At 36.3% G+C, this 20,656-nt stretch overlaps 1 protein-coding gene and 1 long non-coding RNA gene across 3 annotated transcripts in view; one reads left to right on the top strand and one right to left on the bottom strand.

Annotated features, from left to right (window-relative positions):
• PUM3 (pumilio RNA binding family member 3) overlaps positions 1-20,182 on the top strand; it is a 30,558-nt gene extending 10,376 nt beyond the window's left edge. The window contains exons 10-17 of one of the 2 annotated variants that reach the window (XM_026866784.1): positions 557-655; positions 1,740-1,793; positions 3,955-4,035; positions 6,851-6,993; positions 8,343-8,565; positions 9,610-9,697; positions 11,638-11,728; positions 16,286-20,182. In XM_026866784.1, the coding sequence (XP_026722585.1) occupies positions 557-655; positions 1,740-1,793; positions 3,955-4,035; positions 6,851-6,993; positions 8,343-8,565; positions 9,610-9,697; positions 11,638-11,728; positions 16,286-16,415 (909 nt within the window). In that variant the 3' untranslated portion in view covers positions 16,416-20,182. Of the gene's footprint in view, positions 1-556; positions 656-1,739; positions 1,794-3,954; positions 4,036-6,850; positions 6,994-8,342; positions 8,566-9,609; positions 9,698-11,637; positions 13,793-16,285 lie in introns of those variants that run through there. The other variant, XM_026866783.1, reaches the window with a different exon arrangement.
• LOC113490372 lies at positions 12,129-16,286 on the bottom strand. Its single transcript, XR_003400215.1, has 2 exons — positions 15,394-16,286; positions 12,129-14,993 (listed from the first exon to the last, which is right to left on the bottom strand). It is a non-coding gene; the product is annotated as an uncharacterized LOC113490372 (long non-coding RNA).
• Positions 20,183-20,656: the final 474 nt, after the last annotated feature.

The following is a 20,656-nucleotide window of genomic DNA, read 5'->3' as shown; positions in this document are numbered from 1 at the left end:
TTGGTTTGGTTTTATTTTATTTTTTGGCTGATGGTATTATTTATCAGATGGCTTCAGAACCTCATTCTTTTCATATGAAGACTAACTTTTGGCTGAGTGTTCTCATACATGATTTATAACATCACCTGGTGCTTAAATGACCTTGTAGTTCTTGCTTTCTGGCTAATATCGTCTATGTATAAATAAATTGCATCACCTTCAAAGATTTTTCTTCCTAAGCGAATGGTTGTCCTTGTCTCCTCTAATGCTTGTCTCCATTCTGAGTACCATTCCCTGAATTTCCTGTAATCAGACAACTTCAGTACAGTTCTGTTTTCATAGGATAATTGTGATGAACAACGTAGTTTTGAAGGGAGAAAGCTTATGTAATTTACAGTCTTTAGGAGTCTTTTGAGGCCTTTTTTCATAGGTCAGGGTAATGAGAGGGGTTCTGTAGAGCCGGTGATGCTCTCTATAGTGTTGCGGGCAGACAAAAAATCCTTTAATGCCCTTGCCCACCCACCTTGAAATACTTCTGGCCTTTCACCTTTTTGCTTTATCACCTTTTCTCCCCCAGGAAATGATAGAAGCTATCAGAGAGGCTGTTATCTACCTGGCTCACACTCATGATGGAGCCCGAGTAGCAATGCACTGTTTATGGCATGGTACTCCGAAGGTATTGTTCGTTTCTGTCTACCCAGTCAACTTTAATGGTCTGGTCTGAGACTGTGAGTATGATTGCTCACATGGGTCCTTCCAGTGCACCTTTTGATGCAGTTAATTACTTGAGAACAAGGTTAAAAAGGTCCCACTTTACCTGTTGGCAAATAGAAGCAGTAGTTTTTCATGGATCAAATACTTTTACTATAACTTTTATAGTGAAAGCATCTCCTTTTATTTTTTAGCAGAGTTCTTGGAGATGACACATAAAGGTCTTATATTTTAAGATTATTGGCCATTCATTCATCCCCTTGATATCTTAATGAAGGTGAAATTGGCAGTAGGGAGAGGATAGTAAAAAAGTCATAATGTGGAATGATGTTTGGCTTTGGAATACCAAGACACAGAAAACGTTATAGGAACTGTGTTTTAGTTTCTTCTGCTGATACATTATCCTGAAATACTTCAAGTAACATGTGCCACAACCTCTCAGAAATATTGTAATGCCTCCTATCTTGTTCTGTATTAAAAAAGGATGACTTCAAAAAATAATCTGCTTGATAAAGAGTGCAGAAAAAATAGGAAGTTGCTGGGATCTAGGCGTAGTAATGGGTCTAAAGAAGACTGAGCAGTGATTGCAAGAGGCAAAAGTGCAAGCACTGAGGAAACCTGCCAAAAATTCCTGCTAGTAAAGGAGGTTTGCAGCAGACTAGAGTCCTTGCTATTTTAAAGTTTCAAGTCCTGTTGAATACGTTTTTTTCCAAATGGAGAACATTCTTCTGTAAGTAATAAACAAGATATAGGTGAAGATGTGTGGTGGTTTGTTGGTTTTTTTTCAAGTTGCCCTTTTTGGCATCTTCTGTTGGTGGGCTGGAGTTGAAGACATATCACAGAACCTCCCTGGGATTCTTTCAGAGTTCAGGTTTAATTCTTCACACTGTTTCTAGGGGTTGACTAATAGTACAAATGTGAGACATTCGTAAATAGACTTTGCTTTAGTAAGCAAATTGAAGGTTATAGTTTTTAAGGTATAATAATTTAGTCACTAAGAATCATTTGCATTATAGGCTCATTCAAGTTTCTTGTTTCTTTTTGGATAGGACAGAAAAGTCATTGTGAAAACTATGAAGACATATATTGAAAAAACAGCAATGGTGAGTGTTCAGTAACCATTTATTTCATAGTTTCTGAAACACGAGTGATTTGACAGTGGCTAATTTGAATGTGCTTTGGTACAGGAAACAACTATGAGATTTTAATGAAACAAGGTTTACAATAGTGGTGATGCATTAGATAATACAAAATGTATTGAACTTTATGGAATATCATAGAGGTATACTGAGGAGCTTCATTGTAGGCACTACATGTAGTACTATCCTCCTTTAAAGTAGCTGAGTTAATTATAAGTTCTAACTTTTATGTCTACAATTATTTTTTTTTGAGCCCGACTTTATATTACATCTTCATATGGCTTATTGGTTAATTCTTCTTGGTTGGGAGTAAAATAAGATGTATACAGAAGAGGAACAAAAATTAACATGTGTTGAGGATGTCATTGGAAAGACCATTTGAATGTTCATATTTCTTAGAAGATGCTCAATAATTTTTAAGTCAGGAGGCTTCAAGAGAAATTAATGCTGAAGTTGACATACAATGTAAAAAGTCTGTATTTAAATGTTTTTTCAAGTAACGTATATGTTTGGAGACTGCAGCACCAATAGAATTTGCAACCAGATTTCATAGTGCTGGACAAAACTGCAACTGTGAAGAAGAACTTTTTAAGCTTCTTCCCTTCCTTGTTGCTGTATTGTTCTGTTTACTAATAATTGAGTAGTCTCAGTCAGTGGTCTCTAAAAGTTTTCGATCACACAACCCTAAGTGTGCATCTCTAATATATATATATATATATATATATATATATGTATGTGTTGGAGAACGGCTTGCAGAGAGCAAGGCCATGGGTCTCTGCAGAAGCTGATTGCAGCCAACGGAGGTAAACAAAGGAAAAAAAACAGGGTACATTTATGCTAACAAAGGACTGTTATGTTAACAAAGAGAGAAACTGAGGTACATTATGGAACGGCCCTGCGAGGTAGAGGAATCAAGCAGCCGATTCAATGTGAATGATAGAGCAATATTCATCTTTATTGAAAGAAATTACACTTTATATAAGCACTCTACATGCATACTACTCACAAATCTATTGGATACATGTAAAAGGCTACATTATAATATCCCAGCCCCTTGTGGCATCTCAGGCATGTCACAACACCTTCCCTCCTCTGACCTGCTTTCTTTCCCAAGGCCATTCCTTTATCATACACAAGGCCATAATGTACCTCAGTTTCTCTCGTTGTTAACATAACAGTCCTTTGTTAGCATAACTGTACCCTGGGTTTTTTCCTTTGTTTACCTCTCCAGGCTGCAATCAGCTCCTGCAGAGACCTATGGCCTTGCTCTCTGCAAGCCATTCTCCAACATTTATATACAAATTATGTACATGTACAACTGTGCTAATATATGCTATAAAACATACACATAAATAGAAGTTGAAAAAGGATGAGATGAAGGTAACTAGTAATTACATATTTATTATTTGTACAAAAAAAATTTTCTTCATACACCACAATGGATTGTCTTGTGAATCCCACCTTGGAGGCCACTGTTATGTATTATGTTTCTCTCCATAATTTTCTAGTACCGGAATGAGTTGTATATTTTATAAAATACATATTATATATAAATGTGAGACAGTATGTAAATAATAGCTAAAACAACACTGGAGGACTGAAGGTCTGGCTTCACTTTAACATAGAGTCTTGCTGACATACAAGTGAATTGGGTTGTGCCCTTTTGAGTATGCTGAAGACTTGCTCTCTAGCAGTGCAGTATAGACTGTATGGCTCATTGCAGAGATGTGATCTCTGAAAATACAGTTTGTAATTTATCTCAGCTTTAAGCAGATCCACCATAGAAATAAAGTCTGTATATAATGTTCCTGCAAGGCAAACACTATGATTTCAAATGATGATTAAAAAATAGGATTAGGTTAATAGCTTGGAAGTGATAAAGCCATGTATCAACTTGTAATGGCTGATCAATTTATTCTTTGTTTTAACAACCTATTTCTTTTAACAAGCCTTGCTTTCAGAGAGAGCCTAAATGTTGGGCTTCTCTCATTCTGTGACAGTGGGAGAATTTACTTGTGGTTCATTTGTATCATGTTTGAGACAAACTCAGAAATGTTGATTCTAAGTCAACTAGTATATTCATAGAACTTGACTGCATGTGATTTAGGATGTCTCATCTTTACAGGGTGAATTTTCTCATCTGGTCTTGCTGGCAGCATTTGATTGCATCGATGACACTAAACTTGTGAAACAGTTGATAATATCAGTAAGTAATAGGATTTTTCCTAATATAGTATGCTAGATTATGTCGGTGTGTTTGTCAGTGTATAAGGGAATGAGAGTAGGAACCCATCTGCTTTTTTCAAACCACTTAATTTCTTTCCACCCTTTCTGTTTTGTTATGTGTCATGATTACTTTTTTCTTTTCACAGAAGACCTCAGTACTTTCATATGTTCTCTTTAGTTATTTATTATGTATTTGAATTTGTTTTTAAGCTGGATTCAGTGCTTGCTGAAAATTACATGTTCATTCTGGCTAATGGATGACTAGAATCTCTTTAAAGTTAGTACAGTATTTCAGGAGATTAAATTGGTGGAAAACTTTAGAATGAGTATGTTACCTTATCTATTTTACAGGCAAGCCCAAAATGTCAAGAATGTCTGTGCCTAGAATGTCCTTATTGTGAAAACTTGTAAAAAAAGGTTGTTCAGCACATTTAGCTCTTTTCTTTAGCAGAAGTAGTATTTTGGAAAGTCATACTTCAAGAGAAACTGTAGTAAACTTTCAGGAACATAGCAACAGGCCTGAATATAGTATGCCATGACTTCAAAAAAGAAAAAGTACTTGCGTACTTTTGGCTGGATGCTGAAATAATTAATTCACATTAATTATCAAAATTTGACATTTTAATTAACACGTTGATAGTTAAGTGACAACTAACATTCTGGATAAAATCCATATAATATTTTTATCTTGCTTCCAAAATGGATACAGACATATCTGAAACATGAGAGCACTCTAAGTGTTCTGCTTCACCTACACAGAATTGCAGAATGAACAGTAAGGATAGTATGATCCAATCTGCATCTGCTTCCTCTTGGAATCTTCGTTTCCCCACCTTTCTTCCAGAAATGACTTAATAGGGTTTCATGAAGTATTTATACTTAAGATTATGTTTACATGCAGATTTTACCACTTTTAAGATGTTTTAATCCATAAGTTACCATGAAGTTATGTTTTCACACTGACAAAAGAAAACTCATAGTGCACAACTAGATTTCATGCAGGCAGGATTATTAAACGTGCAGGTTGTAATGTGCTTATAGCAGAGCTCAGCTCTAAAGACTGACAGGTAGAGAGGCAGTGGCAGGGAGGTAAAGATGAGGCAAATACTCTGCATGTGGAGAAGGAATATGAGGGGAAAGTGGTTCTGATGAGGGTTGCTTTAAAAAATATAAGCAGTTCTTTGATTGAGCAACTTTGTACAGGAGGGAATTGGCTTTCTGTACCATAGCATGGAGTTTGGCCCTAAGTCTGTGCCTCTCTGATGGGTGTAGAGAGATGAAAGCATCCCAGCTTGGAGATGGCTTTTGTTTCTCAGGTATATTAGCTGTAATCACAACTGGATTTTGTTTCCACAGTCCAGTCTGCAATGTAACAACTTCTGGGCAAGTTCCAAGCAAATAAGCCCTGACAGATCAGAGCTGACTTGACATGAGATCATTGAGGCATTCCTGTAGTATGTTACAAGCACTGTGCTTTCTGGAGGATTTCTTAGTTCAAATACTGTGTTTGGCTTTAGCTGAGCTTCCAATGTGTCGTCTAACTCATGAATCATCATGTTTTTCCAACACCTGAGATCAAAGATAATGGAGTGTTTACTGTTTAGTCATCCTATCACATCAGTCTGGATGGAAGTGTAAAGGAAAATAACAAGGACTGGCCTTTACACATACAGAATTGGCCCATCTGAGTTTATATGAAGTCAGAAAGGGAAAAAGATGTCAGAGAAAAGGGAAAAAAATCAAATAAGATCTAAACCAGCTCTTCAGAGGGTAAATGAAAACTAGTAACAGAGGATGATGTGGAAGCATCTAGAAATCAAGCATTGAAGCATATTCTAATAGAAGAATCCAACCCTTAAAATGATCTTAAAGAGTAGTTAGACTTCTAAAACACCTTATACCAATTATCATTCTGTCCATACTAAAATTTAGCTTGAGGAATGTCAGGAAAATTATAAAGCAAGTCTTTTTTTTTTTTTTTGTAGTAGTAGTATAAAACATCACTTTTGGCAGAATGGCTTGGAATTTGTTTTAAACTCTAAATCCTTTGAGAAAAATCTCCCCTTCTCATCATGTCTCAGCTCCATGGAGTCTTAATTTAGGACCAAAGAATATGTGTGCTGTTTTAAACCTTCATATGCAATTGGAACTGTACATTGTAAGCTTGGCATGTGTCAAGATCCAGGCAGATTTTAGCAGGAAATTCATCTCTTTCATGAGGATTCCAAGCAGACAGTGCTAGGGAGACATTACCAACGAGAGACAGCATGCCTCTGTTGTTTTGAGTTTCTCCTAGTCGTTTCTCACAGTTCTGTCACTGAAAGTGACCAAATTCTGTAATTCATTGGAATTGGTGGGGGAAATAAACACATTTTTCTTTAATACCTCCAAAAGTTTATTATCTTGTATACAAAATGGCTATATTAGAGGTTGATTTTGAAGTGCAAATGATTTTTGTGTTTGTCTCTCCTAAACTATTTTCTTTACCTGTTTTAAGTTTTGAAATATTTCAGCACCTTTGTCATCCATTTAATTGATAAATGAATTTCATCTGAATCTGAATGCACATGCTGAAAAGACAGAATGTGGTTTTAGGTTTTCTATTACTGAAATTTAATTTTTCTTAGTGAATGTTCTGTAATCAGTTTATGATGGACTTTTCCTTCACATGGACTGTCATTGCTGTATGCAGTTTTCCTTTCCTGAGTTTTGCATTTGAAAAGTAATCAGTAATTACTAATGCCTCAAAACAATTATTTTGTGAATGTTTTGTTGCTGTTTCTTTACTTTTACAGGAAATAAATGCTTCTTTACCAGATATAATAAACAACAAATATGGAAAGAAGGTCTTGTTGTACTTGCTGAGTCCTAGAGACCCTGCACATTTTGTTCCGGAAATCATCACACTTCTGCAACAGGGAGATGGAAATGCCTATAGGTAACTCAGATATGAAGATTATTTTCCCTAGAGTCCAGAAGAGTTCATACAACTTTCTGTCATAATCGATTAAATTTCAACTTTCTGTCATAATATATCTAAGTAGTGTAAATATATGTACTGGGTCTGGCTGAACTGGAATTGGTTTTCCCCTATAGCAGCCCTCACGGTGCTGTGTTTTATGTTGGAGCTGGCAGGGTGTTGATAGCACCCTGGTGTTGTGGCTACTGCTGAGCAGTGCTTACACAGCACCAAGCCTCTTTCTGACATTTCCTCCAGTGGGACGGGGTGGGCAAGATCTTGGGAGGGGACAGAGCCAGGACAGCTGACCCAAACCGACCAAAGGGATATTCCATACCATATGACGTTTGCTCAGTATAAATCTGGGAGAAAGGAAGAAGGGGGTGGGGTCACCCTTGGTCCTCCGAGGCAACCACTACGCGTATTGGAGCCCTGCTTCCTGAGAAGGCCCGACATCGCCTGTCCATGGGAAGTAGAGAATAACTCTGCTTTTGCTTCCGTGCGCGGACCTTTGCTTTGCTTTGCTTATATTAAAACTGCTTTTGTTTCACCCACAAGGGTTAGTTTATCTTCTTTGACCTGTTGAGAAAACAAGGGGAAAGGAGGTGGGAGAAGTGATAGAGCGACTTGGTGGATACCTGGCATTTAGCCAGAGTCAAACCATCACAATGTATATAAATAATACATAATTATTATTCAATATGTTAATCTGTAGTCCTTATTTTTGCATTTTTTGTTTAAAGTTAAATGATGATTGATGAGCAGCAGTGTATTGGTGATCAGCAGTTAACCAGCATTGTAAAGGGCAAAAATTGTGATATGTTCTTTGTTTAAACTCGTCTCACATTTTATGTAGCAGAAAAATTTTAATATGCATTAATAGTGTTTTGAATTGCATAAAATTATATCTCAAAATCTAACAATAAAAATGGAAATTGATAATTTGAATTCAGTCTTTGGTATTGACATTGCTTATCAGCTTTTGAAGAAGGAGCAATTTTAGATGATTAGTGAGTTGTTTAAAATACATGTCAGTACTTGAGATAATAAAATGAATAGAAAATAAACAGGTTACATTATTGTTAACAAAAAACTGTGAGGTTTACTGGCAGTAAGATTTGAACACTATAAACTTCCTCGCTATGTTCTTAAAATGTGTGTGCAGCATGTGCTTAATTGTATGTGAAACAGAGGAAAGAATAATGCTTTATTTTTGACCTTCCAATAATTTATAGCTGTCTCAAATAGCATACATGTTCTGAAATTTTTGTTGCATGATGTGCATACAGTTTAAGTCTTCTACAGTAATGTGTTGTCTCTTTCATCAGTAAGAAGAATACTGAAGTGCGACGCCGTGAACTTCTGGAAGCCATTTCCTCACCTTTGCTAGAATATTTGCAAGAACATACCCAAGAAGTAGTGATAGACAAAGCTACTTTTGTCTTGGTTGCTGACATCTTAAGAACAGCTCTTGGTGACATCCAGCCTGCACTAGATGCAATTGCCAACTTAGCGGCAGAAGAGCTGGTTCCAGGTGGCCGTGATGGGCAGGTAATGTAACAGAGGACAAAGTGCTGAGATCTTGCAGAGCGTTTTTGCTTATTTTGTATTACTAAAAGGAAGTCTCCCCACTTTTATGTAAGACATCATTGTACTTCCCTAGTAGCACTTGGACATTAGACATGATCTCTGGTCTCTGACACTTTCCTTTAGTATTTTATTACTATTGCAGCTGGAGTGATGAAGGTTTGAGCCAGCATTTCATCTGAGTTGTAGAGCAAAATACTTCATGATCTTTAATCTTCAGAACTGCTTTAAACACTTTGTGGGAAGATAGGTGACAATCATGTTAGACAGTCCCTCTTTTAATGTTAGCACTATGCAATCAAGCAGTTAGTAAATTTTTATAGTTCCTTTGACTGTTTACACTGAGAATGATAGGGTCTCTTAACTTTCAGGTATGCATATCTCCATGCAAGTAAAGATCTTAGATAATAACTGCTTGTCTTTACAGTATGACATTCTCTTCAGCGTGTGCCCCTCCCTTATTTTGTTGAGTTAAACTCAGTCACATGTATCCATAGAAACTGTATTTAAGATGGATGCCCTCCAGATCTCCATAGTTGTGCTGAATTTGCCTTCTTTCCCCTTCTTGAAGAAAAGCATTTTACAGAATTTTACATTAACTACTCATTTTTTTGGCCATTTTCTGTGAACCATACTGTAGTGAATTTTCAAGTCTGAAAATGTGGAAAGTCTGGAAGTTCTTATAGAGGCAGCTAGACCAAGAGATTCTGCTCATAAGCATGAATTTGTTGGAGGGATGGATGAAACACTGGTTGGTACTTTTTATATTACTGAAAGTCAGAAATTGCAGGGAAGGTGGTAAGAAATAAACTGTTCAATTTAAGTATTCAGATACTTGCATCAAACTTGTTGATATTTGCATAGATGATGACTAAATGGATCTGTGTGATGTGGTGTCTGAGGGCAGAGTGGATAAAGGAGGGAATATTTATGGACAGACACGTAACTGCCTTTTGAAACGTCATTAAATAATTTGGTTTGGTTTGGTTTTTTTTCTTCCCATTAAAGCTTCACATTGTAGAGCATCCAGCAGGCCATCTAGTTCTGAAATGGTTAATAGAGCAAGATGAAAAAATGAGAGAGAGTGGAAAAGAAGGTATGTTGGATATTTGGCTTTGTTTGATCAAATTATGACTTCAGAGTAATCAGTTATCTGACCTAAAATGATTGCTGCATTTATTTCTTTAAATATAGTAATATATGGAAAATTTAACATTCCCTCTAAGATTATTGCTTCTATCTTTTTGCTGTTGTGACCCGTTGTATGAACAGAATGTGAAGGATGTGTTTGCTTTTTCTGCAAAGCAAGTACAGGTTTGGGTTTTTTCTCAGGTGATTTACTGTGATTTGGGGACAGTGTTCATTTCTGTGCTTAAAATGTCTTGATAGCTTTGCTAAATTACACAATTAGCAGTTTAAAGGATAATAATAGAAAAGTTAAAGTCTTTCTAACAGGAAGACTTGTTTCATTGATGCTTGTGAGCCAAACTGTAATCTTTACTGTCTTCAGTAGTGCTGCTGGGTTAGTACTTTATAACCATTATTACAATAATTCATGCACAAAAATATCTTTGCTACTTTATATCCCAGAAGGCAGAGATTGGACACAGATGCTCTCATGTTAATTTAGATTTTAAACTTACTTTAATTGCATAACTGTAAAATATTGTTGTGTAAATCACTATATCCTAATAGATACTACCTTTTTCTCATTAAAAAAAAAAATATGAAAGGAGATAGGCCTAGCATAGTACAATCTGGAGGGAACTTTTCTATGTGTAGGGGGCTTTTTTCTTTGTAGAATTATCAGACCTTGTTAAACTTTTTTTTTTCTTTTCCTTTCTTTTCTTCTTCTTACTACATTCTGGTGTCCACTGTTTACTTTTAAAATAAGAGTTAGTTGGGCTTTATTAAAAGTTTCTGAAAGGAGGCTGTTTTGCCACTACTCAAGTAGATGATTAAAAATGTTCAATGGGAAACTTTTATAAGAGTGTCTTTCAGACACTAGCCTAACTGAGATGATGATAGTTACTTGGATTTATTTCTGCTAACATTGTGCAATTTCCATTTTAAACACAAGTTGTTCCTTTTGATTTTTTTTGTTTTCCTCCGAAAAGTGCGCCATTCAGAATTGTTGCTCTGAATTTATGGAATTGGCATTAAAAACCCAACCAAATTGATATCTTGTAGGGAACATGTTGAATAAAAGGTGTTCTTCACCTGGAATTCTGATCTGAAGAGAGTGAAAAATAGCTTCAGTGTTTGTTTGGAGGTTGGAGTTTGTAGGCTTTCGGTGGGATTTTTTAGGTTGCTTACTGATAAGTTTGCTCAGCATACAAGTTGTAAGAGCAGTTTTTCTGAAGTTCAGTTCTTCACATTCAGCTGGGAACTTAAGGTCAGCCTAGGTTCTTCCTTTTGTGTATGTCATTAGAATAATGGATCTGCAAGTCAACTTGGGCTTTTAAAGCTACTGAGGAAAGAGAGCCCTATAGCATCAGTACAGCTGAAAGAGGCAAGGTTCCTAGTGGTTTTCATGCATCAATAAAGGATTAGCTCTAAAGTTTTAAGTAAATTAATCTGTGCAAATTCTGTTTCTTCAGTTGTAGAGTCAGATGCTTAAAAACTAACATTTTTCAGCAGAGATCTGTATGTATTAGTATATTGCATATAATTGTCTCTTGTGTTGGTGTCAGTCTTACCAAGTTCTGTCTTTGGAGTAGATGCCTTCTTTAAGACATGAATAGCCTTTGACACCCTTTTTAAAAAAGAAACGGCAAGTTTGCCTACTTAATACTAGTAAACTGTTACACAGTGCTGATACTGTCTAAATAATTTCAGGCAATGGAAGTAGTCAAACTTCTATAAAGGTATTCATTGCATTGAATAATCAATCATATTGAGAGAGCAAAACTTTTTGACTACTTGATGGCTAAAAACTATTTGATTAAAGTACAGCTGCAGAGAACTTTTAACAGGCTTCTTTGTATAAAGATACTAATTTTTTTCTTTTCCCCACCCCTTTCCAACATTTTACAGTTTGCTTTGGAAGAACATTGGTGGAACGTGTTGGTATTGAGAACATGAAGACATGGGCAGAAGTAAATCGAGGTGCAATTATTCTTTGTTGGTATGTAAGGCATGTGACTATTTCTGATGAGTTTACAGTGTTCATTTCTTCAACAGCTAAGAGAACATCAGTTGAAATTTCTACCAGCAAAATGACCCTTTTACACAATGTGTGTGGACTTTCATGCCACTGATAAGTCTGCAAGGGCACAGAGTGCTGGAAAAATTCTAACCAGTTTCCATAGATTGTTCCTTGAGCTCGAGCTTTTGAAGTACTAGAAAGTAGCTCAATCTTGGAAAATCTTAAGATTAAAAATCAAATTCATTTTAAAAATTGTGCCTACCATATCTTGCTTTACAAGAACAATATTCTCAAAAGAGCAGTCCACAAATATCTACATTAAAATGAATTGAATCTACATTAAAATGAAACTCTGAAATACCTGTAACTGGCAATAGCATAGAAGAATCCAGATTTTGGGTTTTTTTGTAACTTACTGCTTTGTGTTGATACCTTAATTATGGAGCCTAAGTGTGTCTCATACTGAAGCAGAAAAGTGTTTTGAAAAGACAATGCAAAAAAATAGACCATGCAGAGGCTTATGATGAGCTAACTGGACTCACAACTGCTAAGCAATGAACCATGCAACTAGTGAGATAAAGACCCCACAGGAGTCAGACTAAGATTAACATTTTGTTTTCTCAAATGTGAACAGCCGTGCTAATCATCACTGTTTTCACTTTGTAACGATCTGTCCCTGTCAGGTCACAGGAACCCAAAGTTTTGTCTTTAGCCCAAAGTGTGTGGTCTGTGTTCTGTAACCGCTGGGTCAGCATTGCATTGCTGCTGAGCCAAAATCAACAAACAATTCATATAGACAATATGTTTGAAAAATTAAAACCTTTTTTCCACCCCACTTCTCCCTCTCTTAAAGTTACTTGCTCTTTGCTTTCCATCTCTGCTTTCTATGACTTTAGAGTGAGACTGTTTTGACATTCATGCTCTTTTGCAAGGTGAATGAAAAGCTGTTTTCACTAATAGGACTTCAATTAGTTAATACAAGTTTAATTCTAACTTTGTTTAGTCATTATCATTCAGATCACTAATGAGAAGAATTGGTAGTAGAAGAGTAGTTGCAATCCAGATACAAAACCAGTTTACACAACATCATAATAGTCATATGGATCTGGCTTTTAAGATTGTTCAGCTGCTAAAATGATAAAACTTTTTCTTTGCCTCTCATAACAGGCCTTTAGAATTCAGTAAACGCATGTGATACCTCTAAGTTACCTGATCCTGCACACAGATGTTCAGTAGAGATTTATTACAAAGTCTTGTTCACTGACAGTGTACTAATGCTTTGACTTCTTTCCCCTAACTCAAGGCTGAGGAGTTTCATTTGACATGCGGTGTTGCTGGTTTGTGTACTAAGCTATTTTGATTGTACAAATAAAGTTGCGAAGTAAATTAGTAGAATTTTTTCCATGTGTAACAACTCGTCAGCTCTAGCCATGACAACAGTCTCTTAATAGGTTTTGAAGATTTACAGAAAAAACAGGAAACTACTACTAGCAAAAACCAGCACAGGTGTATTTTATGGAATAGTCTGTGAGGAATGTCAGTCTTTCCCTTTCTCTGCTGTTACTCATGGCACTACATTGTGGGACTTCATCAAGTGTTCAGGGAAGCTTATCTTCCAGATTGGCAGATGAACATTTTTCACTAATACTGAAACCCACATAACAGGAAAGACAGATAAAAATATGGTGGAGGTGTGTGTGTGTTTGCTTGCTGGAATTTTGTTTTTAGGAATTTTTAAAATTTTCATTAAATCTGAATTCTCTGTAGTTTGACCTTCTCTTGATGACTCTTTAGGCATGACACCCTTTTGTGTAGGTAACTGAGAACACACTAACATAACCAGCTGCTTTTGTTGCATTTCATGTGACACCCGTTTACTTTGCTGACACATAGTAATGAATCTCATCTTTGTTTTAACTGCATGCATTGAAAGGAAGAGGTTACATAAATCATAGAGCAATGATAAATTTAGTCTGGTATAGACAATAACTGCAATATTTTTTTTGATAAAACAATTGTTGAGTTTTAAAAATCCTTCTTATTAAAAAAAAATAAATCAGATAGTTCTTTTGTTATAAAGAAGCTCAGATCCCTCAGACGGAGGTGATTTTCAGATGCTGCCAGTTCTCCCTAAAGCTGTAATAGATTTTTGTTTTGTTGCTGGCTTTTGGAAGCCATCTGTCACTTGTGTGCAGATATGAAACTCAGAGTTACTCAGTCAGTCCATTTGACGATTTTTAGCTTTCTAGTCCTTTAAATTTATTCACCAATTACAAGCAGTTCATAGCATGTGCTTGATGGCTTAGTTACCTGTTATACTTTCAACCCTGTCCTTTCATTGCCCTACTTGCTTTTAATTGGATTTTTATTAAAAAATCTAGGGCCTAGTTCTGACCTCATACAAGCATGAAGAGGTAAGGTAATGAGAGGCTTTCTGCAGACATTATAATTAGCTTAGTGTAAATAAAAATACTGTAAGTAATTGAATGTCATGGATGTTAGTCTGTTTGTGTTTCTACATCTGACCTCTCAGTATTTTTTAATTTGTCAATGATTTGTTACATCAGGGTAGAAAATGGATAAAAACAATCTTCACCAAAAGACTTACTGATTTCCATGTAATTTCTATAACCTGTAAAAGTTATATTTTATATCAACAAAATACATAGGTGCCTGCTTACCAGATCCTAGAATACTTTCAGAATAACAATTTTTAAAAAGCCTATGTTGGTGTTTTGGCTGAATTCTCAGACATACAATTGTTCTATATTAAAAATATGGTGTCTTGAAATATCTGTGGATACCAAGAATTTGAAAGCAGTTTTACATGTATAGCTGTTGATGGATGAAGTTCATTTTTAGCAATATATAAAATGCAGTTCAGAGTGATTTTTTGCCTTGTATACTCTTTGTTCCTGGTGGTGAACCATGTGAATCTCTCAGTGTAAGTATGAATATGTTCAGCACATCCTTTGTCAGTATTCTTGACTTTCTTGCTGTTATCAGTGGTACATGACTCTCAGAAAAGCTGAAAAAGTATCACCCTCACCTGTGCTGAGTTCAGTTTTAAAGAAGGCCTCTTGAAGAATTAGTACTGTCATAGCTAAAAGTGTAACAGAATTTGCTAGTCATAGTCATAGAAATAAATCTTAGGAATAAAGTAGATGAAAATAGCGGTTTTGTCAGTTGGGCATCTTATGCTTTACTGCCTATAGCATTGCCATCCTTCACAGGATTCAGAGTCCTAAGGAGACAAAATTTAGATCCTACCTTAAGCTACCTTAATTACTTTTGTGTTTTACTCAGTTCAGCTTGCCGTGTCTAATCCTTGTTTTAAAATTAGGCAGGAAACAAGCTTTTAGATAGCTGCAAATTTGGGAGACATTTGAAAGAACCAGAGGGATTATAAAGGCTTATTTTATCATGCAGCCTGCTGGGTACCATTACATAGGTGTTACAATTTGTTTCCAATCTTAGTTTGTTTGTATGCCCATGCAACTTGTAATTCTGTTCTGTATTGCTCACAATGGCCATAGAAGACTAAATTTTTAGGCAGTGTTCACTCCTCATTTTGAAGTAGCAAATTAGGTGTGCAATTACCTCTACTGATTTTGTAATACAATGCAAGAACATTTCACTATTACCTGAAGGAAGGTGGGAAGGACAATCACTGCCTAGGTTAATCTGAAGAGTGCAGAAGATTCTTGTTTTCTGTTTCTGAGGAAGAAAAGTTACCTGGGAAAGCTCTTTTGTTCTCCAAAAGTAGTATCTGAAACAGAGCAGAAGTGGTAAGGCTCTGTAGTCATCCACTAAACAAAGCATGGAAGTACAATAGTGAAAGTCCTTGATGTGTATTAGATGTGCTTCATTGTCTCCATTTTTAGGACCTCTGTTACAAGACCGGTATCAACAACTGGAGCAAGTTTAATGGAGGGTGACCAACATAGTTGTGGGCTGGATCCCTTGGCCTGGGAGGAGAGGCTGTGGGGCTGGGGCTGGTTCACTTGGGAGAAGGGATGGTTTTGGGGGTACTCGGCATCATCCCCTGGCATCAACAGGAGGGGATGGAGGAGAGCTGCACTCTTCAGTGCATGCATGGCTGGAGGGTGAGAGGCAGCAGCGCAAGCTGAAACGAGCAGCTCAGGCTGGAGATAAAGAGAAGCCTTTTCCCCATGAGGACAGTCCAGCAGTTTGGGTCTGGGGCCCTGGGAGGCTGGGCTGTCTCCTGCACTGGGAGGTTTCAGGCCCGGATTGGGTGAAGCTCTTAGCAGCTTGGTCTGACCTAATGTTTGAACCTGCTTTGAGTAGGGATCTGTAGTTCTTCCAGTCTGATCTGTCCTCTGTTGGTTGTGTTTGCACTTGGTGTTTTATGCTTTCTGGAAAGTTCTACATCTTTTTCTAATAGGAGGTAATAGAATCTGCCCTGAACTGTATTTTTCCTAAGTAGTTATTGTTTCCTTACATGGACAGCTTCTTTTCCTATGACCTACATATGCTGACCTTCAACATCCTTGTTTTGTTCACTGTTTCTTGTAGCCTTCTTCGGAGTGCCGATCAAAAAGTGGCAAATACCGTCAAAAATGGACTGAAAAAGCTTGTCCCAAAGTTGAAGCTGAATAAAAATGTAAAAGGAATAGAAGCATTACTGGAGAAATTGACTTCTTAGTGTAAATGAAGCTAAAAAGACAGTTTACATCAGTGGACCCAACTGAGAGTTGATATCATTTTGCACCATAATTGTTTTAAGAAGCAGTGTATGCATTTGTAAATTAAATAATTTCTAAAACAACTTGTCTGTTGTACTCATTTTGTTGCATGCGGTAAATAGTTCTTTCAGAGATTTAAATCTCAGGAAGATTTAAGAGCTAGTGGAAATTTCTGAACATGTAATCAAGAAGTTAAATCTTTCCCAATAACTTCCACAGAAATGTTTTGAGTTCTGTTAGAATTTGCCTGCATTTTGTCATAGTTACCATAGAAACAAGCATCTATTCTGGAGATACTGTGTACTGGGCAAATACACTTGTTCTTAATCCCATTCCCTCCTGGTTTCCTCAAAAAACAAAGGAGAAAAACAATTCAAGTCCCATTCTTATCCTGTGAAGTAGTGATGAAGGCTTCAGGAACTAATAAGAGTAGAATGAAAATAATGTCTAACTTTTTTCAAAGAAGGTCCTGAAGGAGAGGCTGATTATCTCAGTGGACCACAGTTTGGTTTTGTTTTAAGTCTTCCAAAAGACTTTTAAGCCATAACAGACTTTTAAGCCATAATAAAGACGGATTTGAGGTTTCTTTGGTGTCTTCCTTGTAATAGGGGAGGGATGAATTTACTTCTGCCTGATAACAAATAAGTATTCTGTTGATTTCTACTGTACTCTATTTTGATATAGAAAAATCAAGCCAATATTTTATTTTCTCATTTTAAGCAAAGAAAAAAAGAATCCCCAAACTTTCTTGGTAAGGCATTCCTACAACAGACTGGTGGTATTTAATGCCATGGTGATAGACTGATCCAGAAGACCAAATTATGTCTTCAGCTGTAGGAGTCACTTTTTACTCTTACTTAGCCTGATAGGATATGACTCTGTTTTTAATAGCAGTTAGACAGCCATTATTTCTTCTAAGATACAGCTTCAACAAAAAGTACAATCTAACTACTTGGAAGTTGTCAGTAGTTAAATAAACTGACTTCAGTTTCCCTATTTTACATACTTTGAATCAATGTAAAATACTCTGGTTCTTTAGGGAGCACCTGTATGTATATACAAGTGCTGGAATTATCTAGATGTGTATGTTTAAGTATAAACAGTTTATCTGAAGTGGTAAAATACCTTTTTTCATCTTAATAAGTAATCTCTTGCTTCTCACTGGTCCTATCTAGGGGGAACATTTCTTAGTATAAAAAAAATGACAAGATATCTGAATGGGCAAATTTTTTAAAAATCGTAAACCTAATTGTGTTTACTTAGGTAAATTTAAACAGTATGTGAATGTTAAGTTGGAAGTGTTTTGAACATTGTTTCTGTTTGCATCTGTTGATTTACTGATACTTTGCTGACTGCTTCCCTCTAATTCCACTTAAATTTATGAGTAGTAGTAAATAAAGGTTAATCCCAATCAGACCTGATTGGCACTGGCATGAAGTGTTCACGCTTGCAAACTTATCCTCTCAGATGCTGAAGGTTGCAGCTCATTAGTTTCTGTAACAGGATTTTCTTTTGTAACAACAAACCAGATCATTTTAATTAGCAACAGTTAATGAGTTTGAACTTTAGTGAACTGTTTCTAAAGAAGTCTCAGTTACTGCTAAAAATCCCAACCTGAATGTAATATGCAAGAGATTTGTGACTAAATAGTAAGTGGTAGAGTAAAACAGTAGGGGGAAAATTTTCAGGTTATTGAGGGGAATAAACTAATGCTTAGAATCTGGCACAGGCATATTTCCAATCAAGAGAATTAAAGAGGACAGTGAAAGTAAGTCATAGCTAAAGATAGATGTTAATAAACTGAATAGCAAAAAGCTGCTTACATGAATCTGATTTGATGCTTTGATTGTGTGCTTTAATTCCAGTTGCTTTAACTTAATGTCTACCAGACAGTTTGCATTTTTGAGACTGTGTGTAGGATTTATTTTAAATTATGTGTAGTAATTTGGAGTGACTGACTACTGATTTTCCTTAACACAATTTGAGAAATGCTGCAGTTGATTAAGTAAGTTTCAGTTAAGGTTATGCTAAAAGTGCAACTATTTTCCTAACGGGGATAGAACATAAATTTTACTGTCAAGGTATGTCTAATATCAATTGAAACTAAGTTCTGAAATAACCTAATGGAAGGAGAGGAAAAGGAGGTTATGCAGGGATACTAAAAACTGTTTCAGTGACTTAAGGTACTTTCATAATGGACTTATTTTTCCCACTGAAGTAGCTGGTCAGATGCAGTGCTATTTCTGTCCCTGTCTACTGTAGGTCTCTCTGACTGTGTGAAGGCTGAGATGAGTTGTTGGAAAGACTCTGAAGCAAAACATTTTTTTTCAGTGTGTCCGTTTAATTTTGTTTGAAATGTACTTGGCAAGGACTTCTGCCTACTTTAGATTATCCAAACTGCTCAAATTATTGCCAGCATCTTAATATAGCTAGCTGTATTTTTTTTTTTATTGCAAGACAATGGAAGTACATGTGCAGCAAATAAGTGTCTGTGCTACTCACCCCATGAATTATGGAGCTTTTGTTTTAAAACCATTGTCTAGATATGAAGTGACTGTTTCCTTGGCCATCCAGAGCCCACACCTCTCTCTTTCACTTTATGTAGCAGAAATTGGAGGGTGAACCAGTGTTTATCATTGTAAATGCTAGGGCAGTCTAGGACAGGAAAGGTGGTAATGATTATTTTAATTTTGATTCTTAGAAGACAGGGGACCCATTACCTTAGTAATGGTGTATATTAGTGTGTAATAGTGTATTTCCCATTACCTTGGAAATAGGGGTATACAGATAGTTACTATTGCAACTTAATACCTCTTGGTTTAAGGTAGAAAAGGACTGGCTTTCCCCTTTGCTGCTGACAGCAGGATCTACCAAGAACAAGTAGTGTTTCACTTTTCCACGGACTCTACACCAACTTACCTTTGCTTCAAAAGCAGAAAATGTACGCAGTGACTGAGTTTGTTTCTGAGTGCAGAACTGAGGACAAAGTGGGGTCAACAGAAAATGCAGAACGATTGAGGCAGCTGTGAAAAAAGGGGGAGGGTTCTGGGTTGATAGACACATTGCAGGCAGACTGTGAACCATAAACTGTGAGATTTTCTTTCTTACTCCTGTCCATCTCAGCTAGCTGGATTTTAGACTTGTCAGAATGGATACAAGGTCATATACACACATATATGCAGAACACTTAATACTTAAGGGTTTCTACATAAATGTTCTTGCTGCTCCTGTTGTATGTCTAAAAAAATTCAAAATGGTACTAATCAAACATCAAAAGTTGGTTTTTTTTTTCTCATTTCTTGCATCTTTAAAACACACTAATGTAAGTGTTCATTGCATTTATCAAGGCACATTTCCTTCTGACTTCTTGGAAGATATCTGTAGTGTCCATTCAAGATAATTGTCAAAGCCTATCCCTTTTGCCTCACTAGTGTGCAGCATTCCTCAGCTACTTTGTGAAAGCACAAAAGTTCATTTACTCTAACTGTATTATTTCAACACTTTTCCCCTGTTTTCTGCTTAGGGTTTAAAGCTCTTGTGTGGCACATTTTTTCACTGTTAATAGTCTTTTGTTGTTATTTAAAGTCCCTTGCTGTGTTTTCTGTCTTGCTTTGAGACCCTGGACTTTTAGGATATGTAACTTTTTTCAAGTTCTGTTAATGGTAGATACCATTGTACTAACCATCTAATAAAGAGAAACAGGCATTACTGAGAAGGGTTGCTATTTTTAAAATATGAACCTATTGTACTGTATTCTCCACCTTTTATCCTGCCTATTGCAAATTTCAGCAGTACAAGCTTTCCTTGACATGATTTTTTAAGTGTATGCAAAGGCCTTAACACAGTTTGCTGTAGCATCCAAAGTAGCAGGTATCATTCACAAGCTGTACTAGGGGGAGGGACTGAGAGAAGGAAAAGCCACCGATGGCTGGAAAATATGCTAGGTAAACTCAGTCGTAGCTATCAGCAGTAATTACTTACATGTGCCAAATTTAACGTTATATATCTTTGTGATTTTCTCTTGCAATAGCCATGTATTTAAAGTTTTTTCAAGGGCCATACTAGTTGAAGTGAGTTCATCTTGTCATCTGCTGTCATGGAATATGGTTTTAAGTGTTGGATTTTTATGCTCTTTTTGATCAGAATGATTCTTACACTTACGTTTTACAAAATATAAGAATCTTACAGATTCTCTAATTTG

This window comes from Athene cunicularia, assembly GCF_003259725.1.
Source record: "Athene cunicularia isolate RWA chromosome Z unlocalized genomic scaffold, athCun1 chrZ_part4, whole genome shotgun sequence".
Lineage (NCBI taxonomy): Eukaryota > Metazoa > Chordata > Aves > Strigiformes > Strigidae > Athene > Athene cunicularia.
This window is presented reverse-complemented; position numbering and strand designations above follow the sequence as displayed.